This window comes from Genypterus blacodes, unplaced genomic scaffold (genome assembly GCF_046128005.1).
Source record: "Genypterus blacodes isolate CSIRO-AG114 ecotype Tasmania unplaced genomic scaffold, CSIRO-AGI_Gbla_v1 ptg000232l_1, whole genome shotgun sequence".
NCBI classification, from domain to species: Eukaryota; Metazoa; Chordata; class Actinopteri; order Ophidiiformes; family Ophidiidae; genus Genypterus; species Genypterus blacodes.
The window spans coordinates 635,480-661,922 of record NW_027467030.1 but is presented as its reverse complement, the minus strand read 5'-3'; the positions used below and the strand labels follow the sequence as shown (position 1 = coordinate 661,922).

The following is a 26,443-nucleotide window of genomic DNA, read 5'->3' as shown; positions in this document are numbered from 1 at the left end:
CTCTTTTGTAATTATTCATATCTTTAAAATTAACATGAGATTATTCAGTCTGGCTGTGGGCTGATACAAGACGACACCACTCACATTTCACAATGCACATTAAAGGTCCTGCAAAGAGGATTCTTCTCACCCACACACACACACACACACACACACACACACACACACACACACACACAAGCACACACAAGAAGGGCCCTCCCCAGCAGGCAGATGGCCTGTCTCTAAGCCCCGCCCACAGTCTTTTGTCTCTGGGTAATCTGTCTCCTGGCTGTCTGAAGAAAAAAAACACTTATTTCTTGTGTCAGTAGGTGGCGCAACACTCGACAATGAGCCACAAAGATATGACAACAAACAAAATGTTAATATGTAAACACATTTTAGCCCCCCTACGCCACACACGCGCAAACACACACTCACTCACTCACACACACTTCACCGAGCCCTCATCATGACAGCACAGAGAGACAGCTTTTTGCCTTCATGTCGATATTTTCGTCTTTCTTTATGTATGGCTGACTTTCTGTACATTCTCAGTGTGTGTTTACCCACAGGACTTGATTATGAAATTCAAGCTGCCCCCCTCCCCCCTTCACCCACACCACACACACATTTGATAGATAGATAGATAGATAGATAGATAGATAGATAGATAGATAGATAGATAGATAGATAGATAGATAGATAGATAGATAGATAGATAGATAGATAGATAGATAGATAGATAGATAGATAGATAGATAGATAGATAGATAGATAGATAGATAGATAGATAGTCGGGCAGGCAGACAGACAGACAGACGGACAGACGGATAGATGGGTAGATAGACAGACATGTCTGCTATCTGCTGCAGGCCTTTCAGCACAGCAGGGAGAGAGAGAGCGGGGGATACAGAGAGAGAACAGGGAAGGAGGGGTGAGGCAGAGAGAGAACTAACACATCAAAAAGAGGAAGTGAGGGGGTAAGGAGAGAGAAACAAGAAGAGAGAAAGAGTGAATGATGGTGACTGAAAAGGAGGGTGGAGAGACGGGCTGATGAGGACGATAATGAAGAGACAGGCCAGAGATGAAGGAGGAGGAGGAGAGAGGAAGAAGCCAAGGAAGGAGGACATTGAGCAAGGAAAATGGTGTGTGAGAGAGAGGCGGAGGGGGGGCGACAGAGGAAAGTGACAGATGTAGGGAAAGCACCAGAGGGGAACGATGGAGGACGCTGAGGCCTCTCTCAACACAGAAGCAAGACATACAGCAGAATTACATGGACATTCCCTCTACATACTCTCTCTCTGAAATGTCCCTACACTGGCACCTTCAGGTCCAATCCTTCCCTTGACCAACACATTAGACCTTTAGGATATCTAAAACTAAACGGTCTGAGTTTCATAAAGCTCACTGTGGATGTTTAGGGTCCCTTGAGGTTGGACCCTCATGTTTTAGTTTACCACTTGTGCCTCTCTTATAGCCACTGTGAGATCCAAATTCCCACATGGGAAATATCGAATTCACTGGGCAGGTTGCTGTGAAATGTATTCATCACACCCTTTTCATTTCCTACTCCCTATGGTTTCCTCTAGCACCACCCTCAGGTCAAAGCCATCCACTGGTATGTACATAATCTCATCATCTGCTATCTCTTTATCTGTGATCTCCTTAATCCAGATGTGACATTTGAACTCAATATTCCTGTTCCCAGGGGGATAGACTTGTTCTGTGACCTTTCCTTTAACACGACCCTCAGGACAACATGTACATTATAGCCTTACTATTAATGTGACCCTAAGAATAGAAACATCGTCACGAACCATCTGAAATCCTATCACCATCTGACATAACGTGTTGAAATGAGAATGAATTTTGAATAAAGTGCAGGACAGGATCGGAACATACAACATCATCCTGCAAAGACCACGACTAGAGGCCAGGGGGTCACAATGAGAAGCATTTGTTCTATTGTGTCTGATTCTACACCATGTACCTCCCAAGGAACAGACAAACAGAGAATACAGAGGAGACCCTTGTGTGGAGGACTGAGAGTCAAAGAGAGTGAAATAGCAGACTCATGTTGAAGAAAGACATGCAGGGAAGGAGAGAGAAAGGAGAAAGGGGTGAGCTGAAGGAAGGAGAGGAGGTGGGGGAAAGGGAGTAAAATGAGGACTGAGAGAAAGATGGATGGACAATCACTGAGAGTAAAGTAAGCAAAGATAGTCAGGCATGAAGGAGGAATGAGACAGGTGCAGAGTGACACAGAGGGGGAGAGGTGTAAAGGGAGAGTGGGAGGGACACTTACAAGAGATCTGTGAGGAGGAGGGAAGGAAGAGAGGGAAGGACGGAGAGAGGAGGAGGTTAAAGGGAGAGAGGAGAGCAACGCGAGAGGTGAAGGGAGGGGGAGAGAGGAGAGAGCAATGTAGCAGTTGTTCATTAGTGAGGGTGTGTAAGGGACTGAAGGACTGAGCGAGGAGAGAGAGAGAGAGAGAGAGAGAGAGCCCAGTGGAATGGTGAGTTTCATGGACATGGACTAATGAGATGAGAGGAGGGCAGAGGAGAGGGTGGCAGGGGTGAAGATGAGAGGAAGAGCAGAGGAAGAGCAAAGAGGGGAGGAGGGGGGGAGTTGGAGGTGAGCAAAGCGAAACTGCTTCACTGTGTCACTGTAGGGGGAAGATGGGGGAGGGGGAAATCATCTACTTGCACGTATGCATGCGCGCACACACACACACACACACACACCAGCACACATTGTGTAGAAATCAAGAGTGATAAAAAAAAGGATAGATAAGTAGCCAGAGAGAGAGAGGGAGGGAGGGAGAGAGAGAGAGAGAGAGAGAGAGAGAGAGAGAGAGAGAGAGAGAGAGAGAGACAGACAGACAGACATAGAGACAGACAGAGAGAGAGAGAGAGAGGCAGGAGTAGGAGGGGGGGTGGAGAACAGATGAGAGAGTGGGAGAATGGTTGGAAGCAAGGAAGGAGGTGAAGTGGAGGAAGAAGAAAATGGAGAGGAACAAGGAGAGAAGGAGAGAGGCAGGAAGGAGAGGCAAGGAGTCATCACAGGAAGGAGAAAACAAGGGGGGAGTGGAAGAGCAGAGGAAAGAGGGTGGAGGGGGAGGCAGAGGAAATGGATTCAGGGTGATCAGGAGAAGGGTTAGAGAAAGATGGAGAACAGAGACATTATTGGCATAGAAGGAAGGAGAAGAAGAAACAGAGAGAGAGAGGGAGAGGAAGAGAGAGAGAGTGAGAGAAAGAGAGAGAGAGAGAGAGAGAAAGAGAGAGAGAGAGAGACCTTGGAGAGGCAGGAGCAGTGAGAGGAGGGGGGGGCACATTAGAATTAGGGCACATATTCAGGAGGTCGATGGAGGAGGTAGAAGGAAGGAGGAGAGATCGGTAGAAAGTCATGAGGAATAAGAAGTGATAAGAAGAAGGGGGAGGGAGGTAAAGAAAATGAAGAAGTGCAGGGACAGGAAGCAGCCAAACAGACAGGAGGTGCAGAGAGAGGCAGGTAGCAGAGGAGAGAAGACAAAGTGAGGAGTGAGGAGGAGAGAAGGAAAGGGAGAGGAGTGTGATGGCAAAAAGAAGAGATCAGAGAGGAGATGGAGACGAGATAAAGGGGGGGAGAGGGAGAAGAAGGGAAGGGAAGAGGAGGGAGTGGGAGAGACAGACAATGACAAATAAAGAAGAGAGGGAGACAGACGGAGGAGGCACAGGCATGAGAGCTAACAGTAGGTTGTGTGCATGTGTGTGTGTGTATGTGCATGTGTGCGTGTGTGTGTGTGTAATGGGGAGTGTTCATAGCCAGCATCAGGTGTGTACATTCTGCTACTATGTCATTATCGCTGAACTAATCATTTATTTGATGCACATTCACAGGTGTGTATCTGCTCACACACGCACGGCCATAAGTTTATAGACATTAGTTTGTATAAGGCCTGTACATTCAGGCTATTTATCTGAGTCATTGTCACTTCACGGACACACACACGCACGTACACGCACGTACACACACACACACACACACGCACGCACACACGCACACACACACGTACGCGGTTCAGTCGTACCCCCACTCTCCTGCCCTTTTCTCCACCATGCATACATCAGTACAAGTCTGGACAGTCAGCCTCAGCACTGAGATGCGCAGCTGACGAATCCCTCCGCCGGCACACTCGAAAGTAGTCCGTAATTTATGGGATTTCTGATAGAAGGCAGATGGCTCTATAAAAGCTTGCGTTGCCTTAAAACACAACGAATCCACTATATAATCGAGATTAACTATAGACAATAACCATCGTGTGTGATTTGAAAGAAACAGTTTGCTACAATCTATCTTCCTTCACTTAGGTCTTTTAGTAAAAACGTACACATCAATTGGACTTTAACTTGTCACGTTTTATACAAGAAATCCCGCTTTATTTACGCTTATTTTATTAAAGATAAACAAACCACATCATAGTTTTAGTGGACAAATGTTTGCCAATCCAAGCGGACTCGTTCCAGCCGGGAGAGGCGAACGCAGCAGGGCGGATGTCCACCTCACTTTTCTCGGGGTGTTGTCCGTCCCCCCGGCACACACACACGCACACACACACGGCGCTTCCATCTCTCCATGCACTCCACTTCATTGTACTGGCAGTGGCGTTCAATTAGGCACAAATTAAGTCCGTTCGGGGCAAATATTATCTTTGAACGTTTCGAGGAGGACTATACACCGGGGATAACGGGATATTGAAGTTTGGAGCTCGGTATAGAGGAGCGGAACGACTCGCAGGTACGGTGAGACTGTTATCTCCACTTCCAACTACTAACGTTACTAATGTAACGCGACGGTACTAGCCGCAAGCTAGCACACGAGCTAATGTTAGCATCTGGAAAGGTTTTAGGTTCAAGGTTCTGTTTTGGTGGTGGTCGGATGTTTAAATTGTTCCACCAGCCAGCGGTTAGTTTAGTCGCGGAAGCTGTTTGTGTTTGCAACGAAGAGACCGGCAACAGACCGACAAGTTGAGTTATAATTCAGAGAGTTTGACTCCGTGCCCTCAGACTGTAGCGTCAGTAGTAACAGCAGCGTAAGCGTGGGGAAAACAAAAGGTCTTCAAAGCCGGAGACACAGATGTGACTGCCCCGAAAACATGTGAAATTCACTATCTTATTTTTGTTTAGTATAAAGGACTAAATTGTTTGTGGTTTAACAAATTATAAAAGCAGTCCCTGCATCGCTACAGTGCAAACACGGAGTGTAAAATACTTAAATAAGAACACCGGAAACTCCTTATTGGGTTTCACAGACTTATAGGTCACTATATAATATTAATAATGTTGTTTTTCAGGATTAAATGAGTCAAACATGATGCATTAATGAAGAAGTATCCATTCAGTAATGTATGACTGAGAATAAGATAATTGTGCTTACATACTTAATTCTTAAACTAATCAACTGATGATTAATAATTGTGTATCAGTGTCTGGGATTAAATCAAGTTGTAACATGTTTCCTTATGGCGGTGAGTGGAGCTTGGTAAGGAGTTGTTAGTGGGGGTTTAGCTTTAAATGGACGCCTATCGATACTGGTCTCAGTCTGCTTGATCGTTTCAGTTGCTTGAAACCAGTAGAGGTTGTTTATTTCGCGTAGAGTTCGAGGCTACCTCCGCGCAGTACCCGATGCTACCGCCAGGGCCCAAAACTGTCCTCGAAAGTGAGCCGGGTGAAATTAGACAACTTCTCTTTGCTATTGTCAGAAAATTCATCAACATTTGAATGAACTATGATGGAGAGACGCACGTTTAATGGTCATAAAGTGAGTTTAGAATGAAGTTGGGGCACAGCTGTTGTAGTTCAGGGCCCACCGGCGGGCAACAGGAAACAAAGACCTCAGAGAGCGTCGGAGGGTTTTGTTTTCACCGTGAATGGCAGTTTGGTTGACCGGCAGAGTGACTCAAGTGTCTCCGGACGAATAGTGTCTCATTCTTACGGATGGAGAGAAATGAAATGTCGGTTTGAGCACATACGTCTCCCGTCGGTCACATTAGAGGCCAAGCGCGAACGTCATAACGCCGAAGTGACGTGAACGCATCACTGCTTTGTTCTGTTCCCAGTTGGCAAAAGTGCAAATTAGGTTATGACCCGATGGCTTTACAGGTGAAAAAAGGCGAGCGTTTGAGGAATTCCTTCACTGTGATGTTTTGGGATGTTGTGTTTTGTTAAGTTATCGGGCTCCTTCTCCTCTGTAACTGCTTTGCGTTAATGTATGGCGGAGTTTCAGATTTCCCCGTCTCTGCTGTTACACTCTCCCTAGTTCAGAGCGGTGTCCTGAGATGACCGTCTAGTCCGTTGTGCTGCTGAGACACACACACACACACACACACACACACACACACACACACACACACACACACACACACACACACACACACACTAGGATTGTCGACGTAATTACACGGTGAGCCTGTCGATGACACTTTAGATGAGAGCCTCCATCATACAGGAGGGCTCTGTGTGTTGTACCACTCGTGGATTATTGAGTATTTGTTGACTTGTGTGTAAGCGCACGTTTAACAGATTATACTGCATACCCTGGATTTTGTTGTGTCAAACGGTGACTGAATAGAATTTCTGTTGTTTCTTTGTTGTGTACACTAGTTTTCATATTAGACAGAGTAGTTTGAATGCCTATCAAACCCCACAGGCTTCACCCTGAGCTCACAGTAGCACATCTAAACTGTCAGAGAGGTCACAACAAAGCAATATGAGAAACTCTGAAAGAAATGTAGCATTTTGTTAGTATGCCGTGTGTCGTTCTTCTATAGAGACGTAGATGAGAGGGGTTGTGTGTGTTTTTCTCCCTGAGCCGTTGCCGTTTTTGTTTGTAGGTTCCAGGACACAAACCAGCCTCCTGGTCTCTTTTTTGGTCGGTGCTCATTTGATGTTTAATGAGCTCGCGATGATACATTTGGGTTCTGGGATTGAAGCGCTTGTAGTGCTGTTTTTGAAGTAGCATTTGGCCGGCGAGATCCGGATCTGACGCCGCCTGCATCACAATGTGACCCCGGCAGAACTGTGGTCAGAACAAGGTCACTTTGGCTGGACAGATATTGAGTGATGATGCGTGGAGTAGAGCCTCAGAGTGATGCAGAGGAGAGAGGAAGCAGTGGGAGTGCTGCTTCAGTGCGTGGCATTACAAATGGAGGCTCTCATCTTAAAAGAGTCAAGTCCAAGTCCTCTCACTGAATCGTCATGAGTGGACACGGACACAGGTGACTGTTAGATCAGTCAGCTATCATCCAGTTGTACTTACATATTTAGTGGTTGTGTGTTTTTTTCCCCCAGCCATGCCCTCAGTGATGGAGCGCTCGGGGGCCGGGGTCCTGTCCAGGAGCAGAGCCAAGACCGTAACCAATGGCAACAGCCTACCACACTCCGAGGAGGAGAGCAGTGACGAAGAGCACGCCCATGGTAGGACCACACAACACACACACATCACCTTAACCTAACTACTAATGTGTTGGTTTGCTGTTGGTAACCTTGGAACACATGTAGTAGCACACACTCTCACACACACACACACACGTTCATTGCGTAGCTGTGGTGTCTCTTAAGTTCCCATCCTGTGCTCTCCTCTGTCACTCGCTCACTCCCTCATGCTTCCTCCCCTCCTCCACTCTCCTCCTCACTCACTGCCTTGTAGCCGTCTGCTGCTCTTTCGTGCTGTAACCTTTGCTTCACCTGGACAGTAGCTTGATGGTGCATTCACATTCTGATGTCAGAGCAGAGCAGCTGTACTGGGATCCTCTGGACCCAGACTCCTGAGGCACACATCTGCAGTCATCCAGCCTCTCCTCTCCTCTCCTCTCCTCTCCTCTCCTCTCCTCTCCTCTCCTGCCTCCTTATTTCCCTGCTTTTCCTTGCTTCAAATCCTCCACGATTCCTATCCCTGCCTCCTTCCACCCACATCTCGCCACCTACTCCAGTTTCTGTCGCCCCCCCCCCCCCCCCTCCCTTCCTGCCCTCTGTCCCTGAGGAAGCTGTAATCTCTCTCTTCCTCCTCCTCCTGCTCCGCTTCACTTGTGAGCTTTCTCACTTCTTGCTCTCCTCCTTCTTCATCTCTCCCCCCCCCCCTCCTCTCCTCGGCTTTACCACAGCTCTAATTACTTAATGTGTACCGTTGACTCCTGTTCTTTTTCTCCTGTTTTGCTGATCCTTCCTTCCTTTCCCTCCATCTGTGCCTGCGTATCTCACTGCCTCACCACAAACCCTCTCTCCCATTGTCTCAGTTCTCATCCTTCTTCTTTCCCTCCCGTCTGTCCGGCTCTGCAACCTTTAGGGAAATGTCTGCTGTGTACCCAACACACACTCCCCTGCCCCCACTCCTCCCCACCACCATGTCCAGCTTTCTAGGATGGAGTAACTAATTCTGGTCTCCTGTGTCTCTCTCTCTCTCTCTCTCTCTCTCTACAGACAGCATGATCAGAGTAGGAGGAGACTACCAGGCTCAGATCCCTGAGTTCAAACCAGGTATGGTGATGAGGGACAGTCTGGGAAGGGGGGGGGGGGGGTTCATGTATTTCTCAACCTGTTTGAATACAAATCCAATGTGGGGTTCATCAGAGTGCTGGTAAACAGACGAGCTGTGAGAAGGAGAAGTTGAGATGTGAGTGTGAAAAAGAGGGAGAGGAAGAAGCAGATGGAGGACGGAGATGATGTAACTCCACAAAGAGGGATTCAAACATGATGACCATGAGATGTACACTTAGATTCTCAAAGAGTGTGTTTTGAGTCAGAATGGATCTTTGACTGACGTGCGTGTGTGTGATTGTTCTCGTCAACAGACAGTCCAGCCCGGTACAATGAGAAGGACCAGAGGAGCATGTTGGTCTGGTGTCCCAACAGCCAGATCACTGATGCAATGTGTAAGGCACACACACGCACACGTGCACGTGCACACACACACACACACACACACACACACACACACGCGCACACGCACACGCACACGCACACAAACAGGTTCAACATCTTGACCTTTAACATTATGGCAGTGTGCTGGCTGGCGGATAGGAGTCTCAGTCTTGCCTCCTCCCCCCCTCCCCTCTCCTCTGCTCTCTCTCCATCCTTTCCCCTGGATCTGTCGTTAACCCTTTGTGACCCATCTGTCTGTGCTCTGCTCCTCTGTCTTGTGTTCTGTTATCGATCCCCGCCTCTCTGTTCTGACCTGCTTCTCCTCTCTCGTCTCAGTGGATGAATACATCCTGATGGCCAAGGAGAAACACGGATACAACATGGAGCAGGTATGTAGACTGCAAACTCCTTTACTGACACAAATCACAATTCTGTCTTTATACATCTTCCTCCTACATCATCCCTGTCTCTTACCCTTTGTTCCTCCTCCTCCTCCTCCGCTCCTCCAGGCCCTGGGCATGCTGTTGTGGCACAAGCACGACGTGGAGCGCTCGCTGGCCGACCTGGCTAACTTCACCCCCTTCCCTGACGAGTGGACGGTGGAGGATAAAGTTCTGTTTGAACAAGCGTTCAGCTTCCACGGCAAGAGCTTCCACCGCATCCAGCAGATGGTAGGAGGACAGGGACATGCACATCTACACACACATCTACACACATCTACACATACACACACACACATCTACACATCTACACACACATCTACACATCTACACACACACACACACACACACATCTACACACATACACACACACATCTACACATCTACACACACACACACATCTACACACACACACATCTTCACACACACACACATCTACACATACACACACACACATCTACACACACACACATACACACACACATCTACACATCTACACACACACACATCTACACACACACATCTACACATACACACACACATCTACACATCTACACATCTACACACACACACACACATCTACACACATACACACACACATCTACACACACACACATCTACACACACACACACACACACACACACATCTTCACACACACACACACACACATCTACACATCTACACACACACACATACACACACACATCTACACATCTACACACACACACATCTACACACACACACACACATCTTCACACACACACACACAAACATCTACACACATACACACACATCTACACACATACATCTACACACATCTACACACACACACATCTACACACACACACACACATCTACACACATACATCTACACACACACATCTACACAAACACACACACACATCTACCCACACACACACACACATCTACACACATACATCTACACACACACACACATCTACAGACACACATCCACACAAACACATCTACACACACACACACATCTACACACACACACACACACACATCTACACACACCTATACACACATCTACACCTACACACACATCTACACTTACACACGCACACACACATCTACACACACACACACACACACACTGTCAAAACACCCTCACAGCTTTCCCAAACTGGATTTATGGACTGGCCGTGCTTGTGTGTGTGTGTGTGTGTAGCTGCCAGATAAGCTGATCTCCAGCCTGGTGAAGTACTACTACAGCTGGAAGAAGACCAGGACCAGGACCTCTGTCATGGACCGCCAGGCTAGGAGGCTGGTCAGCAAACGAGAGAAGGAGGACAGATTTGAGAGGTGTGAGCTCGTTTACACATCTAAACATCTGCTGAAGGAGACGCTGCCTCACTGCTGACACGGTGACATCATGGTGTCTTTGTCTCTTCCTCTATAGTAACGATGAGGTAGAAGAGGGAGACCCTGGCAGCGACAGTGACTTTGAGGTGGACACCAAGAAGGAGGTGAGCTGTGAACCCCCTCAGCTGTGGGTTGTTTGAGTGGTTGATCCTCCTCCTCTGTCTCTGTGAACACGATCGTACAAATGATCAATCAGCTCTCTGATGTCGTGGTTGTCGCTCTGTCCATGCAGGCGGTGAAGCAGACCTCCACCAGCAGCAGCTCTGAGAAGGTGGTGCCCGGTCGCTCCGGGCCCATAAAGAAGGAGAACATCGGCGCCCAGTACCGCCACCACCCTCTGAGGGCGAGACGCAGGCCGCCCAAAGGAATGTACCTGGACCAGGGCGACATCACCGCCCTGTCTGCCTCCCAGGACTCAGGGGTGCTGAGCATACGACAACTGGACACCCAGCTGGTGTCGCTCAAGAGACAGGTAGGGAGACGCCACCGCCTCCACGGGATCAGACTGGGAACTCTCACCACAGAGATAAACTTAGTGCCTCTCTCTCTCTCTCTCTCTCCCTCTCTCTCTCTCTCCCTCAGGTCCAGTCCATTAAACAGAACAACAGCAGTTTGAAACAGAGCATAACTGAGGGTTTGGAGACTCTCCGACCTACTGAGGTACAAGTCCTCCCTCTTCCTCACCCCTCCCTTTGTCTCCAGCCCTCTTCACCTCTCCTCCGCTCTCTAAACGTCTTCCCTCCCTCTCATTTAATCACTCTGCCATTTCCCGACTCCCTGCAGATTTCCCCGCCCCCTCCTGTGGCAGAGATTAGCCCTAATCTGACTTCTGCTCTGCTGCCATCATTTCCCGTCTCCCCTCCCTCACTCTGTAATCTGTCTCACTCTCTCCTCCAGCCCGCCCCTAAGATGAACTCCCGCTGGACCACGGAGGAGCAGCTCCTGGCTGTGCAGGGTGAGCAAAGGCCTCGGCGTCCTCATCCCTCGCTCCTGTCCTCCTCCTGACTCTGCCTCTCCTCACACCGCTGCCTCTCAGCATCCCACATCACAGTCACAGCCAGAGGGCCCGAGTCGTGCTGGAGCCGCGTGTTGCACCGGCTTCGGCGCCACGAGACTCGTTTGACGAGTGAAGGACGGCTGTATTTAAATGGAGAGTGTGTTTGGGCTAGAATAAGATCAGGGTGGAGCCGTAGATTGAAACGCAGCGAGCAGAAGCTTCACTCAGGTTAGGAGAGGAGTGAAGCTCCTCCCACTCCAGCTCAGTATCCATAACGACCACTCAATCAGAGCCACAGGTGTTTATAGAAAATTAGGCGTATTGGTTGGAGGAAGACTCGTGAGTGATGAGGTTATTCTTTGGAGTGCTGTTGCCATGGACACAGAGCTCTGCATACCGCGGCACATCAGAGCTCAGAGCGGCCGAGTTCAGACTCCACAGCGTTAACTCAATCATAAGCTCATATAATGGCAGCTTGATGGCTTTGACCCGAGCCCCGCCCCTGCCTGCTGTGCCTCTTAGCAAGGCATTTAACTCCCATCCACCAGAGCAGCTGCACTCTGGATGAAGGTTAACCCTCCTCTCTCTTCTCTCTCTCTCTTCCAGCGATCCGTCGCTATGGTAAAGACTTCACAGCCATCGCCGAAGTGATCGGGACCAAGACCCCGGCTCAGGTGAGGAGTCAGACCGGCCTGTTGATCTGCAGTGTGACGGCCTCCTTCCTCCGCTCACTCATCCTCATCCTCTTCCTCTTCCTCTCTTGCTCAACAGGTGAGCTCGTTCTTCGTGAGCTACCGGCGCCGGTTCAACCTGGACGAAGTGCTGAGGGAGTGGGCGGCCGAGCAGGTGGCCACCTGCCGGGACCAGAGGGACCACAGGAGGAGCGCAGAGGAGATGGGAGCGGCAGCGGCAGACGGCGGCACCGAGGAGGACGAGGTGAGACGAAGGAGCAGCTTTCCCCTCTCTCCTCCTATTCCATCTCACCGTGTCTAACGTGTTCTGCTCTCCTGCCGCCCTCAGGTCAAAATGGACGACTCCCCCTCGGACGGCGGCGGCGGCGGCTCCTCCCCCCCCTCCTCCACCCAGACTCCGTCCTCCCTCTCTCAGCCGCCTCCTCTGCTCCGCCCCGCCCCTCCCTCCGCTCCGCCCAGCCTCCTCCGCCAGCCTCCCCCGCTCCAGACACGGCCCCTCCAGAACCGGGCCCCGCACAACCACCCCCCTCCCCCGCTCATCCGGCCCGCCGTCACCTCCTCGGGCCCGGCGGGGGGAGGAGGCGGCTCCAGCATGAGGGCTTCACTGGGGAGCAGCAACGGCTCCTCCCCTCCAGGCTCCGCCTCCGGGGCCGCGCAGATGCCCCCCTCTCTGGTGGGGCTCAAAGTGGAGCAGAGCAACACACACTGACATGCAACATCACACACACACACACACGCGCGCACACACACACACACACACACACACACACACACACACACACACACACACACACACACACACACACACAGGCATGCTTTCAGACACACATTCACATTATAAAGTAAACAAACACACACACAGTCGTCACCTGAGCTGAGATCACAGCTCTGTAATATGAGAGTGTGAGGACCCCTGCTTTACACACCCGGCCCCCAGTCCCTTTACTGTACTAACACACACCTACCTCCACACCATCGTACACAGACACACACACACACACGTCTAGGAACTTGAGAACCAACACTACCTGTACACACTCCACCACCCCCACCTGCCAAAAAGACACTGGATCGTCAAACTGATGAAGAATGCCGTGACCACAGTGCGGAAACCCCCCACCCCCAACACACACACACACACACACACACACACCACACACACCTGCTTGTCTCCATGGCAACTGCCGAACATCTGGATGGCAGAGCGGCTCGTCTGGGCCGGTGTCAGGTTTTTGGTTTCCACTTAGAACAGTCAGGGGGGGGAAAGACGAGAAAGGAGACAGAAGGAGGGAAACAAAGGAGCGAAGGTGCGGGGAAACGTCCCGGACCAGAGCCGAGCCAGGTGATGAAGATTAGAGAAGGACTGGGAAAGGTGGAATACGTGGAAGAAGCCTTAGATGTCTCCTTCTCCTTTTTTGAGGTTGCTTTAAACTTATAACCTCAGAAATAAGCAAAAAAAAAACGTCCGACGTTGCAGAGGAGCAGCGCCTCCTGCAGGTCTGAGCCTGCAGGCGCCGGATTCTTCTGTGGGACGGGAAGAGCGTGGGAGGAAAGAGAGAGAGCGAGAGTGCAGCCTCTTCTTCTTCTCTCACAGCCATGGATGATGATGATGAGTATTAACTGGAGTGACGTTTCTTTCTTTGATTAGGTCTTTGAGAGCCGAGTCGTAGGTAGGCAGTTAGTCATCGTGCGTAGTTTAGGTAGTGAATCCCTTCTGATGATCGGCTGAGCTCAGAGGAGGAGAGGAGGCGAGCGTCGTGCTCCGCTGGACCTCCTCTCAGATTTTAAGACGTTTTGTTGGCCCCGGGTTGTCGTCACTGGATCAGTGTGTAAGTGTTCATCAGCCGGAGGAGAAAGAGTGTTCGGGGATGTTTGCACTCCTTGATGGAGCCGACGACACATCTCCACCCTCCAATCAGGTCCCTGTGTCCCTCAGAGGTTAGAGGTCGTCTGAACACTGGGTTTGCTTTAACGTCTGCCGGTGGCACCAGATGCATTTTTTGGGTCCCGGCTCGCCTCCTTGATTCCCCTCCTGTGTCGCCGCTCGTGTGTTTGATGCTTCCTGAGGCGATGATGTCGTAGAGCGGCTTACCCAGCCTGCAGCTGTGACCGCTGTTTTACCGATTACATCTGTCTTGCTTATTATTATTTGACAGGTTTGACACACACACACACACACATTGATCATGCTGAGTTTAGCCTGCTAGTCCAGTCGCCTGTTTCAGCACCGATCAGGACCACTGGACTCCTGTTAAAGGTTTGATCCAGGATGACATCACCTTCTTCTGCCTCCAGTCTGAGTGGAGTGAAGCTGCGGCGTCTCGTCTCCACGTTTGGCTTTAAAGTGTCTCGCCTGATTACTTTACTCGGAAAAGTGGCTTGTCTTTTTTTTTTACCTTTTTCCTCCAAAAACTGCTTGTGTGTAACATATGTATGTGAGATTGTTTACATTGTGGAAACTGAGATGTTTGTGTTTGAGAAATGTTTTTTAGAATAAAGAAATAAAATAATCTGAGGTCAAGGAAGTTTTCATCAAACTGCAATGGCAAGTGTGAGCTCATGTGGGCCCGGACTGGACTGGTCAAGTCGGGTCCAACAGGCCCGGCCCTCTCCAGCTCTAAAATTAAGACAATACTGAATTTACAGTACATTATAAAAACTTAAAGCCTTAAATGTAGTAAACAGCCATTTATAATAAATGTCTTGGTTCTACATTGTTGACTATGACTACATGTCCACCAGGGGGCAGTATGTGGCAGCCTCATCAGGAGGCACAGACACTTCATATTTACTAGTTTAATAGTTCCTTTCCAGATGTACAGCTGTTGCCATATTTGAGCAGATGCTTGGGACTCGACTGAACAGAAATATCAGCAAAATAAAAACGTTCCTGTTCACACCCCCAACATCTGCAGCACCAGAGGGGCGAACCCTTTGCTTCAGTAAAATGTGCTCACATCACAACTGCTCACAGTGCTGACAGATTGATTGATGTCATCAGTTGTCAAAATCCTCTCATCCTCCTCCTCCACTTCCATCTCCTCAAGCACGGCCTCTTCATGTAACACTCAGACACAGGTGGTGAGATATGCAAGTAACTTAATGGTTTCATTGAGTAATACTGGTCCTAAACCTTGGATTAAACACACTTAAACAAAACAAAAACACACACACAAATATTAATGAATTCAGGAGCGTCAAGTGGTCAAAGTGACGTAATTCAGACATCAAACCGCAACTCTGCTGTCAGGCGGCTCAGCAGTATTTAAATCCGCTCCCCCGACCTTCACCTCATGGTCGGACCAGCGACCAGGGGACTTGAGTCCCTGGAGCAAGGCACCTCCTCCCTACAGTGGCACCTGACGGACATTAGATTGGGAAATATCTCAAGTTATAGACCACTTTAAGTTTGAGTGTGAGTGCTGCAGCAATGCCATGCAGAGTGCAGGTACTAATGTTTTGGCTGACAGTTCAGATGATTCATTTCATTTCATCCAGGCTTTGGAATCACAGGCCGCTTGTCCAATCAGAGCTCACTGCAGACAAACTGAAGCTGATAAAAGCTGAAACGGTTCATTGCACCGTCACAGCCATCTCAAACACACACACACACTAGAGTTGCTGGCCCTGCGTCATATCGGCTTAAAGCACAAGCAGTTCTTTTTAATATCATTGTTTTTTTATTACTATCATTGTAATTTTCCATCATTTCGTCTTTGCACAAAAAAACAAACAAATAATACATTTTGTCAGGAGTTGATCACCGCTCCCGAGCCCAAACCCACCACTACAGTTACACTTTTGCTCAAAAAACACATTTAAAATCAATGTAAATTACAGCAATGTAAAATGAAATAATGTCAAATAAAATCAACCCTGAAAAGAGAGAGAATATAACAGCAACAGCCAGAATAATAATTAGAATCCAATACCCAGCACCTTAATACAATGATCAACTTTGAAAAGGAAACAAAAACAAATGGGACATGATCCAAACTGAAGAGGAGAAACTAAACGACAGCGTGGCGCCGTGATAAGAGAGAAAGTAAAGTGTTCAGTTAGATACGAGCGGGCTGACGCAGCAGACCGGCCCCTTTCTCTCACCCCTGTGTGTGTGTGTGTGTGTGTGTGTGTGTGTCACCGCGTTCTAATTCTGTGGGTTGGTAACATTGTGTCTCTTCCGCCGCCGGGTGGTGCTTGAGTGAGAGAGAGCGAGAGAGAGAGAGAGAGGGGGAGGGAGGGCGTTTCATACGTCAACATGGGCTCTTATACCGGACGCAGCCTTTCAGTTTGAGGGTGATGCTGCCCAGATAAAAGAGTAAGTCTCTAGCTTTAGGCCACTATGGGTTCTCTCTCTCTCTCTCTCTCTCTCTCCCCCTCTCTCTCTCTCCGTTTCAAGCCATTCTGGACCAGTAAGGCCGTTACAAAAACACAAACATGGCATCAAATCAAAATGAACAGCAGTAGTCGTCCCCACCACCAACATCTTTAAATACATCGATCATTCCTGCACTGGTGTCTGTGTGTGTGTGTGTGTGTTCCAATAAAAGACGAGTCATATGTGTGTATGTGTCTCAAAGGTGCACGACACCAAAAGGCAGCAATGATATGATGCGACACAGCCCCCCCCTCCCTCCCCCCCGATCCAAACTCTGTACAAACCCAGAAAACTTCTCAAAGACACAAAAATATATTATCAATCAAATCAAAAGCAGAAGAGAAATTTATTCACCATTCGTCGTCATCGTCGATTCTTTTTTGTGTTTTTCCAGTGATCAGTAATTCACTCACACACACGCACTGATACATGATCCAACCATACCGCCTGTGTGTGTGTGTGTGTGTGTGTGTGTGTGTTTGCTCTTTGGGAACACGTGAGGGAGGAGATGTGGCGACTGAGTGGGAGGAAGTGTGTGTGTGTGTGTGTGTGGGGTTGACATTCTGTGGATGAAGGCATGATTGCCAAACAAAAAACCAAAACATTACAAAAACCAACATTGGAAGAGAAAACGATCATTTATGTGCTGACAAACAAAACAAACCCCAAAACTATTCTTCAAAGAAAGGCAAAGTTAAATCCATCCACCGCTCCATCCTCTCACCCCTCCTCCCCCCCTCCCTCCCCTTTTCCTACATCCCTCTTTTCCAGTGCACAACTTGTTTTAAAAAGCAACCAGCGTTAAAAGAGGAAGAACCAAATATTAAAAAAAAATAACAAATAAAAACAACCAGCGCGGCCCGAAGGCGTCCAAGAGGACAAGATGGAGCCCGACTGGGACAGGATGTGAGGGGGGGTGAAAGGGGGCGGGGCCACTGGGAGAAAGTGAAACTGTAAAGAAAGGAGGGGGGCGGGGCTGAGAGATGGATGTGTTTGTGCCGAGTTCAGTTTGGAGAGGAGAGGAAGGGGGGGGGGGTTGGTGGAGTGTGTGTATGTGCGTCTGTGTGGGGGATCAACACATGGATTTCAAGTTCGTCTCAGTAGGGGAGGGGAGTGGGGGTGCAGGGGGCGCGGCCAGGCGGCTTGGCAGAGTCGGTCCGTTCACCGGCGACTCCAGAAACGACTAGACAAGTATTTTTCCGGAGCGTTCGTTCCCCCGTCTGAATCCATATCGAGTGTGTGTGTGTGTGTGTGTGTGTGAGAGAGAGAGATAGTGGGTTTCCAAGGACCAGAGTCCAGTCACATTCAGGTTTGGAAGAGAGCCAACGGGCTTTCAAAAGAACAAACGACCTCCACATGAACCCAAACACCAGGGGGAGGAGTTTACCAGCAAAACAAGGCCCTGGGTTCCAACCAGAACTTCCTCTGAATCATCATCACCTCAGAGGTCGGGACGCAGGGTCAAAGGTCATCTCAGGCTTCATCCACTGTCCTCCGTCTCCACCATCTAACCCACCCATCCCCAGACTTTCACATCGTTTGCCCGAGCCGTCAGAGCTGTGCAGAGAAACTGAATAAATAGCAGGAGGTGGCAGGAGTGGTCAAAGTGTGTGTGTGTGTGTGTGTGTGTGTGTGTGTGTGTGTGTGTGTGTGTGTGTGTGTGTGTGTGTGTGTGTGTGTGTGTGTGTGTGTGTGTGTGTGTGTGTGTGTGTGTGTGTGTGTGTGTGTGTGTGTGTGTGTGTGTGTGTGTGTGTGTGTGTCCTGAACACAGCCAGAGCAGATCGGACATGCAGAGTGGAACGTCTAAGTAGAACGTGTGACAAAAACCTCAGAGGGCGGGCGAGAGAGCGAGAGAGAGAGAGAGGACCCGGTCTCAGATCGTGAAGTACTTCACAATTCAGGAGGAAGCCGAGCCTCTGAACTTAAAGAACATAAACATCTAAAGGAAGTGTTTCCTAGTCTCAGAGGACGGAGCCTCGCTTCAGACCTGGCTTTTTTTTTTTTAAACATCTTACCTCCTTACCTTGCTCACTACAGTATGATCCCCCTGTAACCCCGCCCACTGACCACGCCCCCTGCCGCTCTCACCCCGCCCTCACCTCACGACCTCGTCTCTCCTCCGCGCCCACTCACAGTTTGAGCTCGTTGGCTATCTTTGACGCAATGTTCTTGAAGGCGATGGACGTGCCCGAGATCCGCTTGAAGCGCACGCCGTTGAGGGAGAGGCGCGGCAGCTTGCACACCTCCATCTCCCACTGGACGAAGTCGTCGCGCGCCGGGTTGCCCGACACGCAGAGCAGCATGTAGCGCTCGCGCAGCTCGTACTCGCAGCTGTTGGAGTCGAGCACCTTGCGGATCTCGCGCATCATCTCCATGGGCTCCATGGAGGACGTGGTCTTCATCGACCAGGTGAAGCGCAGGGAGCGAGGCTTGGCCGCCTCCTTCTGGCTGGCGATGGCAGGAGGTGTGCCGGTGCCACCTGGGGAGGAGGAGAAGGAGGAGAGATGAGAAGGCAGGGGGGGGCGGGGTTAAGCTCATCCTGGATGTCATCGTTGAACCCAGCGCACCTGTGTTACCGGATCCTGGGGAGGAGTTGTTCTCGTCGTTGTTGGAAGAGGTAAGAACGCTGCCAGACGTCTTGTCTGACTTGTCCACTGTGCTGCTCAGCATGGACCTGGATGGAGGGATGGAAGGGTGAGAGAGGGAGAGAAGAGGGGAGAGAGAGGCAGGGGCAAGAGCCGAGGGAGAGGAGGAGGAGGAGACAAAGAAAAGAGGAGTGGAAGGGAGAGAGGAAGAAAGAAGAGGATTTAGAAAGGAAATTTAAATTCATACAAAAAGCAGAAATGAAAAACAGGAAGAATTGGAGAGGAGGAGGAGGAAGATGATGAGGTTGTGGAGATGAATGAAGACAAAGAGCAAATGTTTAAGTACCCCAGTGTGTGTTTGTGTGTGTGCACATCGGTGTGTATAATCTTTAGAGTGCTAAGGTGCGTGCAAATGTCTGTGTGTGCGATGTGTACTTGCACACAAACACACATTTGGGTACCGGAAGATTTTTTTTAACCCCTCACACCCAGGCGCGCACACACACACGCCACCATGCAGGGCAAACCTACACACACTCACTCATTCACTGGGATGCTTCTTTGTCATTCAGCTCCCGTCTAAATCTCCTATCCCCCGATTGGTTAAGACTAAAGACACGATCACCATCACCAACCAATTACATCCAAGCTTTGACCCTCTCCCAGCCATTCACAACAAGCACGGCTCAGAGATCAGCTACTGATTGGGTCCAGTCTAATGATTGGCAGGCGACGTTTGGGAGAATCAGGGTTTTCCCGCTCTGTTTCTGTTTCTCACCTGCTCCCCTCATCCCGACCCTCTCCCTCATACGGACTCCTCGAGAAAAATCAACACAAGTTTAGTTTTTGTTTTCCAGAGGTCGGTGGGGTTCAACATGTTTACTCCACACACACACACACAGAAAACCTTCAGATCAGCTCAGGGCGCATTATGAAGCCACGCCCCCCCGCACCTGCTTGACCGCTCCCATCCAAGCACGGGGATCCCTCAACTTTAGCCGTCACTCATTTAGAAAAAAGGAATCCAATGAGTTTCAGGGCCGAGGGACAGATTAGATTAGAGGGAGGGACTGCTCTGCTCGCTCAACCAATTCAGAGCAAAGATGACACATGATGGGAGTGTGGACCCACTTGGAACACACAAATGAAATGTTCTGGGACTTCCAAAGTTACATAAAAAAATTGGAAATGTTAAAGGATTAAAATGTAATCAAGCAGTTTGGGAACCGGATGGGACGAGACGGGGGACAAAATGGAACGGCTGACAGATGAGTTGGGCCTGGGTGGGATGATGTCATGAGGCGGACAGGGATGGGAGGGTTTGGATCAGAATGGTCAGCGTGGTGAGGGCGGGGCCTGTGGCTGAAGGAGGTTAGGCGCATTAACAAACCCCACCAGTGTGTTTGAAACCTTTTATTAGTAACACTGGACCTGCACACACACACACACACACATACATACGCGCGCACACACACACACACACACACACACACACACACACACACACACACACACACACACACACACACACACACACACTTCTGCTCACTCTCAGAACACTGAACAGCATGGAACATAAACACACAGACAGAGAAGCGGTGACATTCTCTCACACCGGCACACGAGACTGAAGCTGACACATGGGAGAGGCAGACAGACAGACAGACAGACAGACACAGACTGAGACGAGGACAGCAGCGCTCACATGCAGACACTGGGGGTGGGGGGGGGGGACAAACAACACAAAGTGGGCATCTCTCATTTCCTTAAAGTCATTCCACTAAAGAAAAAAGAAAAAGCTTTGCCCCGGTAAAAATGAAACCTGCAATAGAAACATGGTTAGAGATGTGATACATGAATAATGATGACATAATGTGAGGGGGGTGAAGGGGTTAAACAACTGTCATCACTTGAGCCATTTTGCATGTCCAAGCAAAATGGACTTGTAAAGCACGGGGATGCAAAATGGGGCCCGGAGTCTGACTGACTGACTGACTGACTGACTGACTGCAGGGCTGAGCACCGTGATGACAACAAAACAAAGGAGTTAAGATTTACCACCAATAACATCTTTACTCTACTCCCACAACAATAAGCTATAGGTCAATGTCTTCTTCATTTCTTCATGGGGCAGTAAACTCTCTGTGCTGTTATCTATAGAATCTATTCATATAGAACAGATCAATGTCATTGTATCTTCTATTGTGTGTTTCTGTAACAGTGGAGTGTGAGCACATGATCCTGAGATGGAGTACCGTGTTAGAGCCACCAGGTGGAGCAGCGATCCCGTCTAAACAGGAAGACTGCTCTACCTGCTGGTGAGAGGCAGCCAGCGCATCATGGTGGATGTGTGTGTGTGTGTGTGTGTGAGAGAGAGAGACAACTTGTGTTTGAAACCACTTTGGTATGTCAGCATGATTCATTGGTGTGTGTGTGTGTGTGTATTAAGGTCTGTTCCCGCCAGAATGGGTCAAAGCCATCCAGTTGTGTTGCTGCTGCTGCTGTTAGAGAGCCAGAGTGCCAGAGTGGGAAAGTGAGCCATGAAAGAAAAGAGTGCAGCCTCCAGAAAGAGTGCGGCCCCATCCCTCCTGTATCCTCTCCTCCCTCCTGTATCCTCTCCTCCCTCCTGTGTCCTCTCCTCCCCCGTGACGCCATCCACAACTCCTGACCAGGGACTTCTGCCCTTCAAATCCACCAGGAACTCAAACCGCAACTTCAAAGTCATTTGTCTACTGAAATAATGCTCCGACAAACTCAACAGAAGAAACCAGAAAGGTGAGATGGTTGATGGTGTGCAGGGCTTGGTAGGTGGCGTTGGGCCGGGATAATGGTTAGCGTGGTTACACAATCCTGGGCGAGGTGACAACGATCCTGAGATGATAATGACGCCTGAGGGAAGCGCCTGACACAGCAGACGTCTAAGGCTTTATTATGTATTAGTGTGCAAGCTGAGGGTTCACCTTCTTCTACATCAGTTATTCATTTGCAAACTAATATAGAGGATTTGGAGAGAGATCTACACTGGAAAGAGTCGAAAACACAACCTGCAGCTGAGAGGAGGGAAATGTTATGATGGGGAAATGTGTTGGATGATGGATTGTGCCATTAAGACAAACTCAATCTGGGGCACGGAGAGGAAGATGAGCTCTAACACACCTGGTGAATAAATGGAGCTGGATGGATGAGGGTGAGGAGGAGGAGGATGAGGATGACGATGGGTGGGTGGGAGGGAGGAAGGCTGGGATTAATGGAGGGATGGAGAGAAGGGGTGAGCTGTTATTGTGCCGCATCATGAGTGAGTGAGTGAGTGAGTGAGTGAGTCAGTGGCTGGGTGAGTGAGAGGTAGTTAGTCAAATAATATCAAAAAATAAGAAAAAAAATGGCCAAAACACGGCACTCAAAACCAGAAGGCTCAAAAAAAGGGCTGACCACAGAAAAAAAAAAAAAGGAAAAGATAGGGCTCAAGGCAAAAGGGGAAGATTTCAACAAAAAGCTGCACGAAACACCAAAAAAGGGAGGAAATATATATAAATATATATATATGTCAAATATATATGAAGAGAGAGTATACGGATGTATCAAAGGGTTAAATTTAACGTTGGGGATGTTGCCTACCTTCTCGGAAACCTGAACGACAGATTTCTACAAAAACAAAAGAGGGATACAGAAAGAAAAGAGAAAAAAAACGGATGTATAAACGTATAGATTTATAAACACGCTGGCCTCACAATCAAGAGGGAGAACATGTGACACTGCAGCGTCTGACGCTTCAATCTGATGAAGACGGTTACATGAGGAACAGGAATACACATCAATCCTTTCAAAGATGTTTAGTAACAGGATTTGGGTCAGACTTCCATAACCCCCCCCCCCCCCACCACCCACCCAACTTCAGACGCAGCTCTCCCACACACACAGATGGGTCCCTGCAAGAGAAATAGTCATCCTGGGAAACAAAAAAGTGTTTGTGAGTTTAAATCTTCAAATGTGTTAAAAAGGAGACGGACGCACACAAACACACAAACACAATTCAAAGAGTCCTGCGCTCGAGTTCCGGGATGAGAAACTTAATCTCTTCCTTCCTTCCTCACACACACACACCCAGTGCATTTCATTCAAACACACCAACATGTTTGAAGGACAGAGGAACGTCACTGCTGTGCCGTTGCTGTGCTGAGGTTATACGAGACGTTAAGGAACCAGCTTTACAGTTTGTGTGTGTGTGAGTGTGTGTGTGTATGCGAGTGTGTATTTAGGAAAACTGTACAAACGCAACACAATATCTGTCTCCCCCACTTCTACTTCCTTCCAGCAAGCCAGGATTGTATGTATGTGTGTGTGAAGGTGTCCCCACTAGCGTTATTAATAGTAGAGGGAAAAGTGATATCTCCAGTGTAACCATGGATACTGTCGCCACGGAGCTACAGTATCTCTGAGTGGGAGGCCTGGAGAGTAGCTGTACCGCCGCCTCTTCCACACACACACACACACACACACACACACACACACACACACACACACACACACACACACACACACACACACACACACACACACACACACACACACACACACACACACACACACACACACACACACACACACACACACACACACACACACACACACACCACTTTCTGTCTCTTAGTCACAGAATCAACTACATACAACAACACAAACATTCCCATGGGGAAACACAGGAAAAAGGGGACACCTCATCTCTTTCTCCCTCTCTCACACACACTTGTATTCATAATGCCTCTCCAAGGGTTGGTTGACGACACAGGAGTGAAGATCTTCACCTGGCCTGCACTCTCACTTCCTCCCGTCCTTCCACTCTCTCTGTCTCTTTAAATCACTGCCTCCCTCTAAACCCTCACTTCCTGTCCCTCTCATCCAATCTGTCAAGAACTTTATTGACTACAACTTCATTATTTTTCATAAGCGATAGATAATGGAATTCTTACTGAACACTGCAAAGTAATTGTGCAATAACCTCCTCATGCTTTCCTGATGATGTTGCTGCATCATCAGGAAACGTCAACATTCATCAGTCAGAGGCTAAACTCTGCTGGCAGATCTGTGCAACCAACTACCAATGAAGATCTGGAGGGGATTTGTTTATCAATACCTACAACTTTATGTGAAAATGTATCAAATTAAAAGGATTAAAATGAAGGTTTAGCTGCGATTCCAAGCAGGAGAGCAGCGTCTGTGCCGAGACAAAGACTGGGATGGAAACCAGGCCGGATGTGGAGCCAAAACCAAAATTACTCCTCAATCACCGCTGCTCCCAACTAAATTACAGAGAAGACACAGCTGTTCCCTTCCTCTCCCTTTCTAGTCTCACCAGAGTTACAGATCAGCAGGAGTTTGGTGAGCGTAGTGACAGGGATGAGACGTTCGGACCCTCCGAGGAAACGCAGGAAACCAATGATGACATAGACGCACGGCGACTCATCGCTCAGAGATAATGAGCACATGAAATGAGCTGTAATGCAAACCTACTTATTTTAAACTGAGCCCTCACTTCTCACAGATCACTTTAGCAGGGCTGGTGCTACAAAGTATAGTAGCTGCTTTAAAGTTTCAAACTATCAACCTCTTTGCTCTGTAGGGCCGGCATGTTGTGAGTAATATCTTTGTCTCGTTTCACATTGGCTCTTCCTCTAAAATACAAACTTTCTCCCCCCCTGTGCGTCATTCTATGCCGTCTATCCAACACAAACCAGTTCACGCTTTCCATTTTCCAACGGTCTTTTGTTTATCCTTTACGATCACTCACCTGCGCACAAACTTGGAAGTGAACTTGCTGAAAATGCCTGTGGCGCCGTGCGTCCTCCGAGCCTGGCTGTTGCCGTGTGACAGAGACGGGGATGCGGGCCCGCCAGAGTAGGCGGAGCCCTGCTGGTCCCTGGCACCCCGTTGCTGGCCTGCGTGGAACGTGCTGCGGATGGCGACCCCTCGGGAGAAGGTGGTGCGGTCTGTCACAGCGGCGCTGCTTATGTTGTGGGCAGATGGTGAGGCTCCAGGTGCCCGCTGAGCAGGGGCGCTGCAGGAGGGAGGGGGAAAGGGAGAGAAGAAGAAAAGGACAAACCAGAGGAGGATGTGAGAGCAGAGAGGTGGCCATGGATAGGGAGGAAAGGTACAGAAAAAGATTAGACAGATTGAAAAGGTGTGTGGGAAGAGAAGCAGAGAGGGAGGGGCAAATGAGAAGTTCAGGGTGGGAGATGAGGAGGAAGGGGAGAGGAAAACATCAGGTTAGACCAACAAAGAAGACAATCACTTCCTTCTAACCAGGCTGATTCAAAAGGTCAGATGAGGTCAAACAATACAGACCCACACATGCACCCTCCATGCTACAGTCCGTCACCGGCAGACAAATGCAAATAACCAAAACAGACAAGAGCACAAACACAAATCAAACTAACGATGCGTGCAAATGAGAATAAAAAACTATATGCACATCTGTTCACCCTCAGACGGTGAAACAGACAGGAGGAAGTGTAGCTGAGGACATTCACAAGCTTTCCATCCCAGATTGCGACACAGCAGTGTCACCAGCAAGGAGCGGAGTGTCCTCGTCAATACGACAATAAAAGACAACAAGTACACACACAGAGCCAACAGAGGCACACAAAAGACAAACTAAACCTCTTATTCAATCATCCTGACATTTTGCAGTACAGAAAATCCAGAGACAGGACCTTCCTACCAACGTCAACACAGGGCTGGCTTTCTGGAGCGTACCATTACTTTGGGAGGACAAAAACATCAGAAATATTCACCTCAAAGCCCAAAGAGGTATACTGATTCCCTTTTCTGTATCTGTGCGGGATATTTGTCAAACAGGAGTGTCGGGGGGAATCAGGAGGACAACATTAAGCCCCTCCCCCTCAGCAGGACGCAGCACAGTAACCAGGCCTCTCCCAGGCGTTACCGACTCCTTTACTTCCACTTGAAGACAGGCGGTATCAAGGAGAAACCCGCTCATCTCGTTTCTCCCAGCTTCACAATCCTCCTTGGCTACTGTTGCTAAGTAACTGCCGAGGTCTGAGACAGCAGGTTTTAAAATTGTTATAGTGATCCA

At 49.0% G+C, this 26,443-nt stretch overlaps 2 protein-coding genes across 15 annotated transcripts in view; one reads left to right on the top strand and one right to left on the bottom strand.

The window, feature by feature from the left end:
* Positions 1-4,553: 4,553 nt before the first annotated feature.
* rcor2 (REST corepressor 2) lies at positions 4,554-14,784 on the top strand. Its single transcript, XM_076170775.1, has 14 exons — positions 4,554-4,753; positions 7,306-7,431; positions 8,434-8,490; positions 8,805-8,885; positions 9,211-9,263; positions 9,384-9,545; positions 10,508-10,641; positions 10,739-10,805; positions 10,934-11,173; positions 11,284-11,361; positions 11,599-11,656; positions 12,305-12,372; positions 12,470-12,634; positions 12,719-14,784. The coding sequence occupies exons 2-14, from the start codon at positions 7,308-7,310 to the stop codon at positions 13,097-13,099; spliced, it is 1,668 nt and encodes a 555-aa protein (XP_076026890.1). The 5' UTR covers positions 4,554-4,753; positions 7,306-7,307; the 3' UTR covers positions 13,100-14,784.
* Positions 14,785-16,204: 1,420 nt separating this feature from the next.
* Positions 16,205-26,443, bottom strand: part of mark2b (MAP/microtubule affinity-regulating kinase 2b) — a 35,615-nt gene continuing 25,376 nt past the window's right edge. For 8 of the 14 annotated variants that reach the window (XM_076170800.1, XM_076170812.1, XM_076170810.1 and 5 more), the window contains 5 exons: positions 25,139-25,405; positions 22,969-22,995; positions 20,132-20,170; positions 19,336-19,442; positions 16,205-19,247 (listed from right to left, as the gene is read on the bottom strand). In XM_076170800.1, the coding sequence (XP_076026915.1) occupies positions 18,898-19,247; positions 19,336-19,442; positions 20,132-20,170; positions 22,969-22,995; positions 25,139-25,405 (790 nt within the window). In that variant the 3' untranslated portion in view covers positions 16,205-18,897. The remainder of the gene's footprint in view (positions 19,248-19,335; positions 19,443-20,131; positions 20,171-22,968; positions 22,996-25,138; positions 25,406-26,443) is intronic. The other 6 variants (XM_076170805.1, XM_076170809.1, XM_076170802.1 and 3 more) reach the window with 5 other exon arrangements.

Excerpts from the sequence above, each read along its gene's own strand:
- rcor2 (XM_076170775.1), top strand. The coding sequence starts at position 7,308 with ATGCCCTCAGTGATGGAGCGCTCGGGGGCCGGGGTCCTGTCCAGGAGC. Across the intron at positions 8,886-9,210 it reads CCAGATCACTGATGCAATGT|TGGATGAATACATCCTGATG; the intron begins GTAAGGCACACA and ends CTCTCGTCTCAG. Across the intron at positions 12,373-12,469 it reads GGACCAAGACCCCGGCTCAG|GTGAGCTCGTTCTTCGTGAG; the intron begins GTGAGGAGTCAG and ends CTTGCTCAACAG.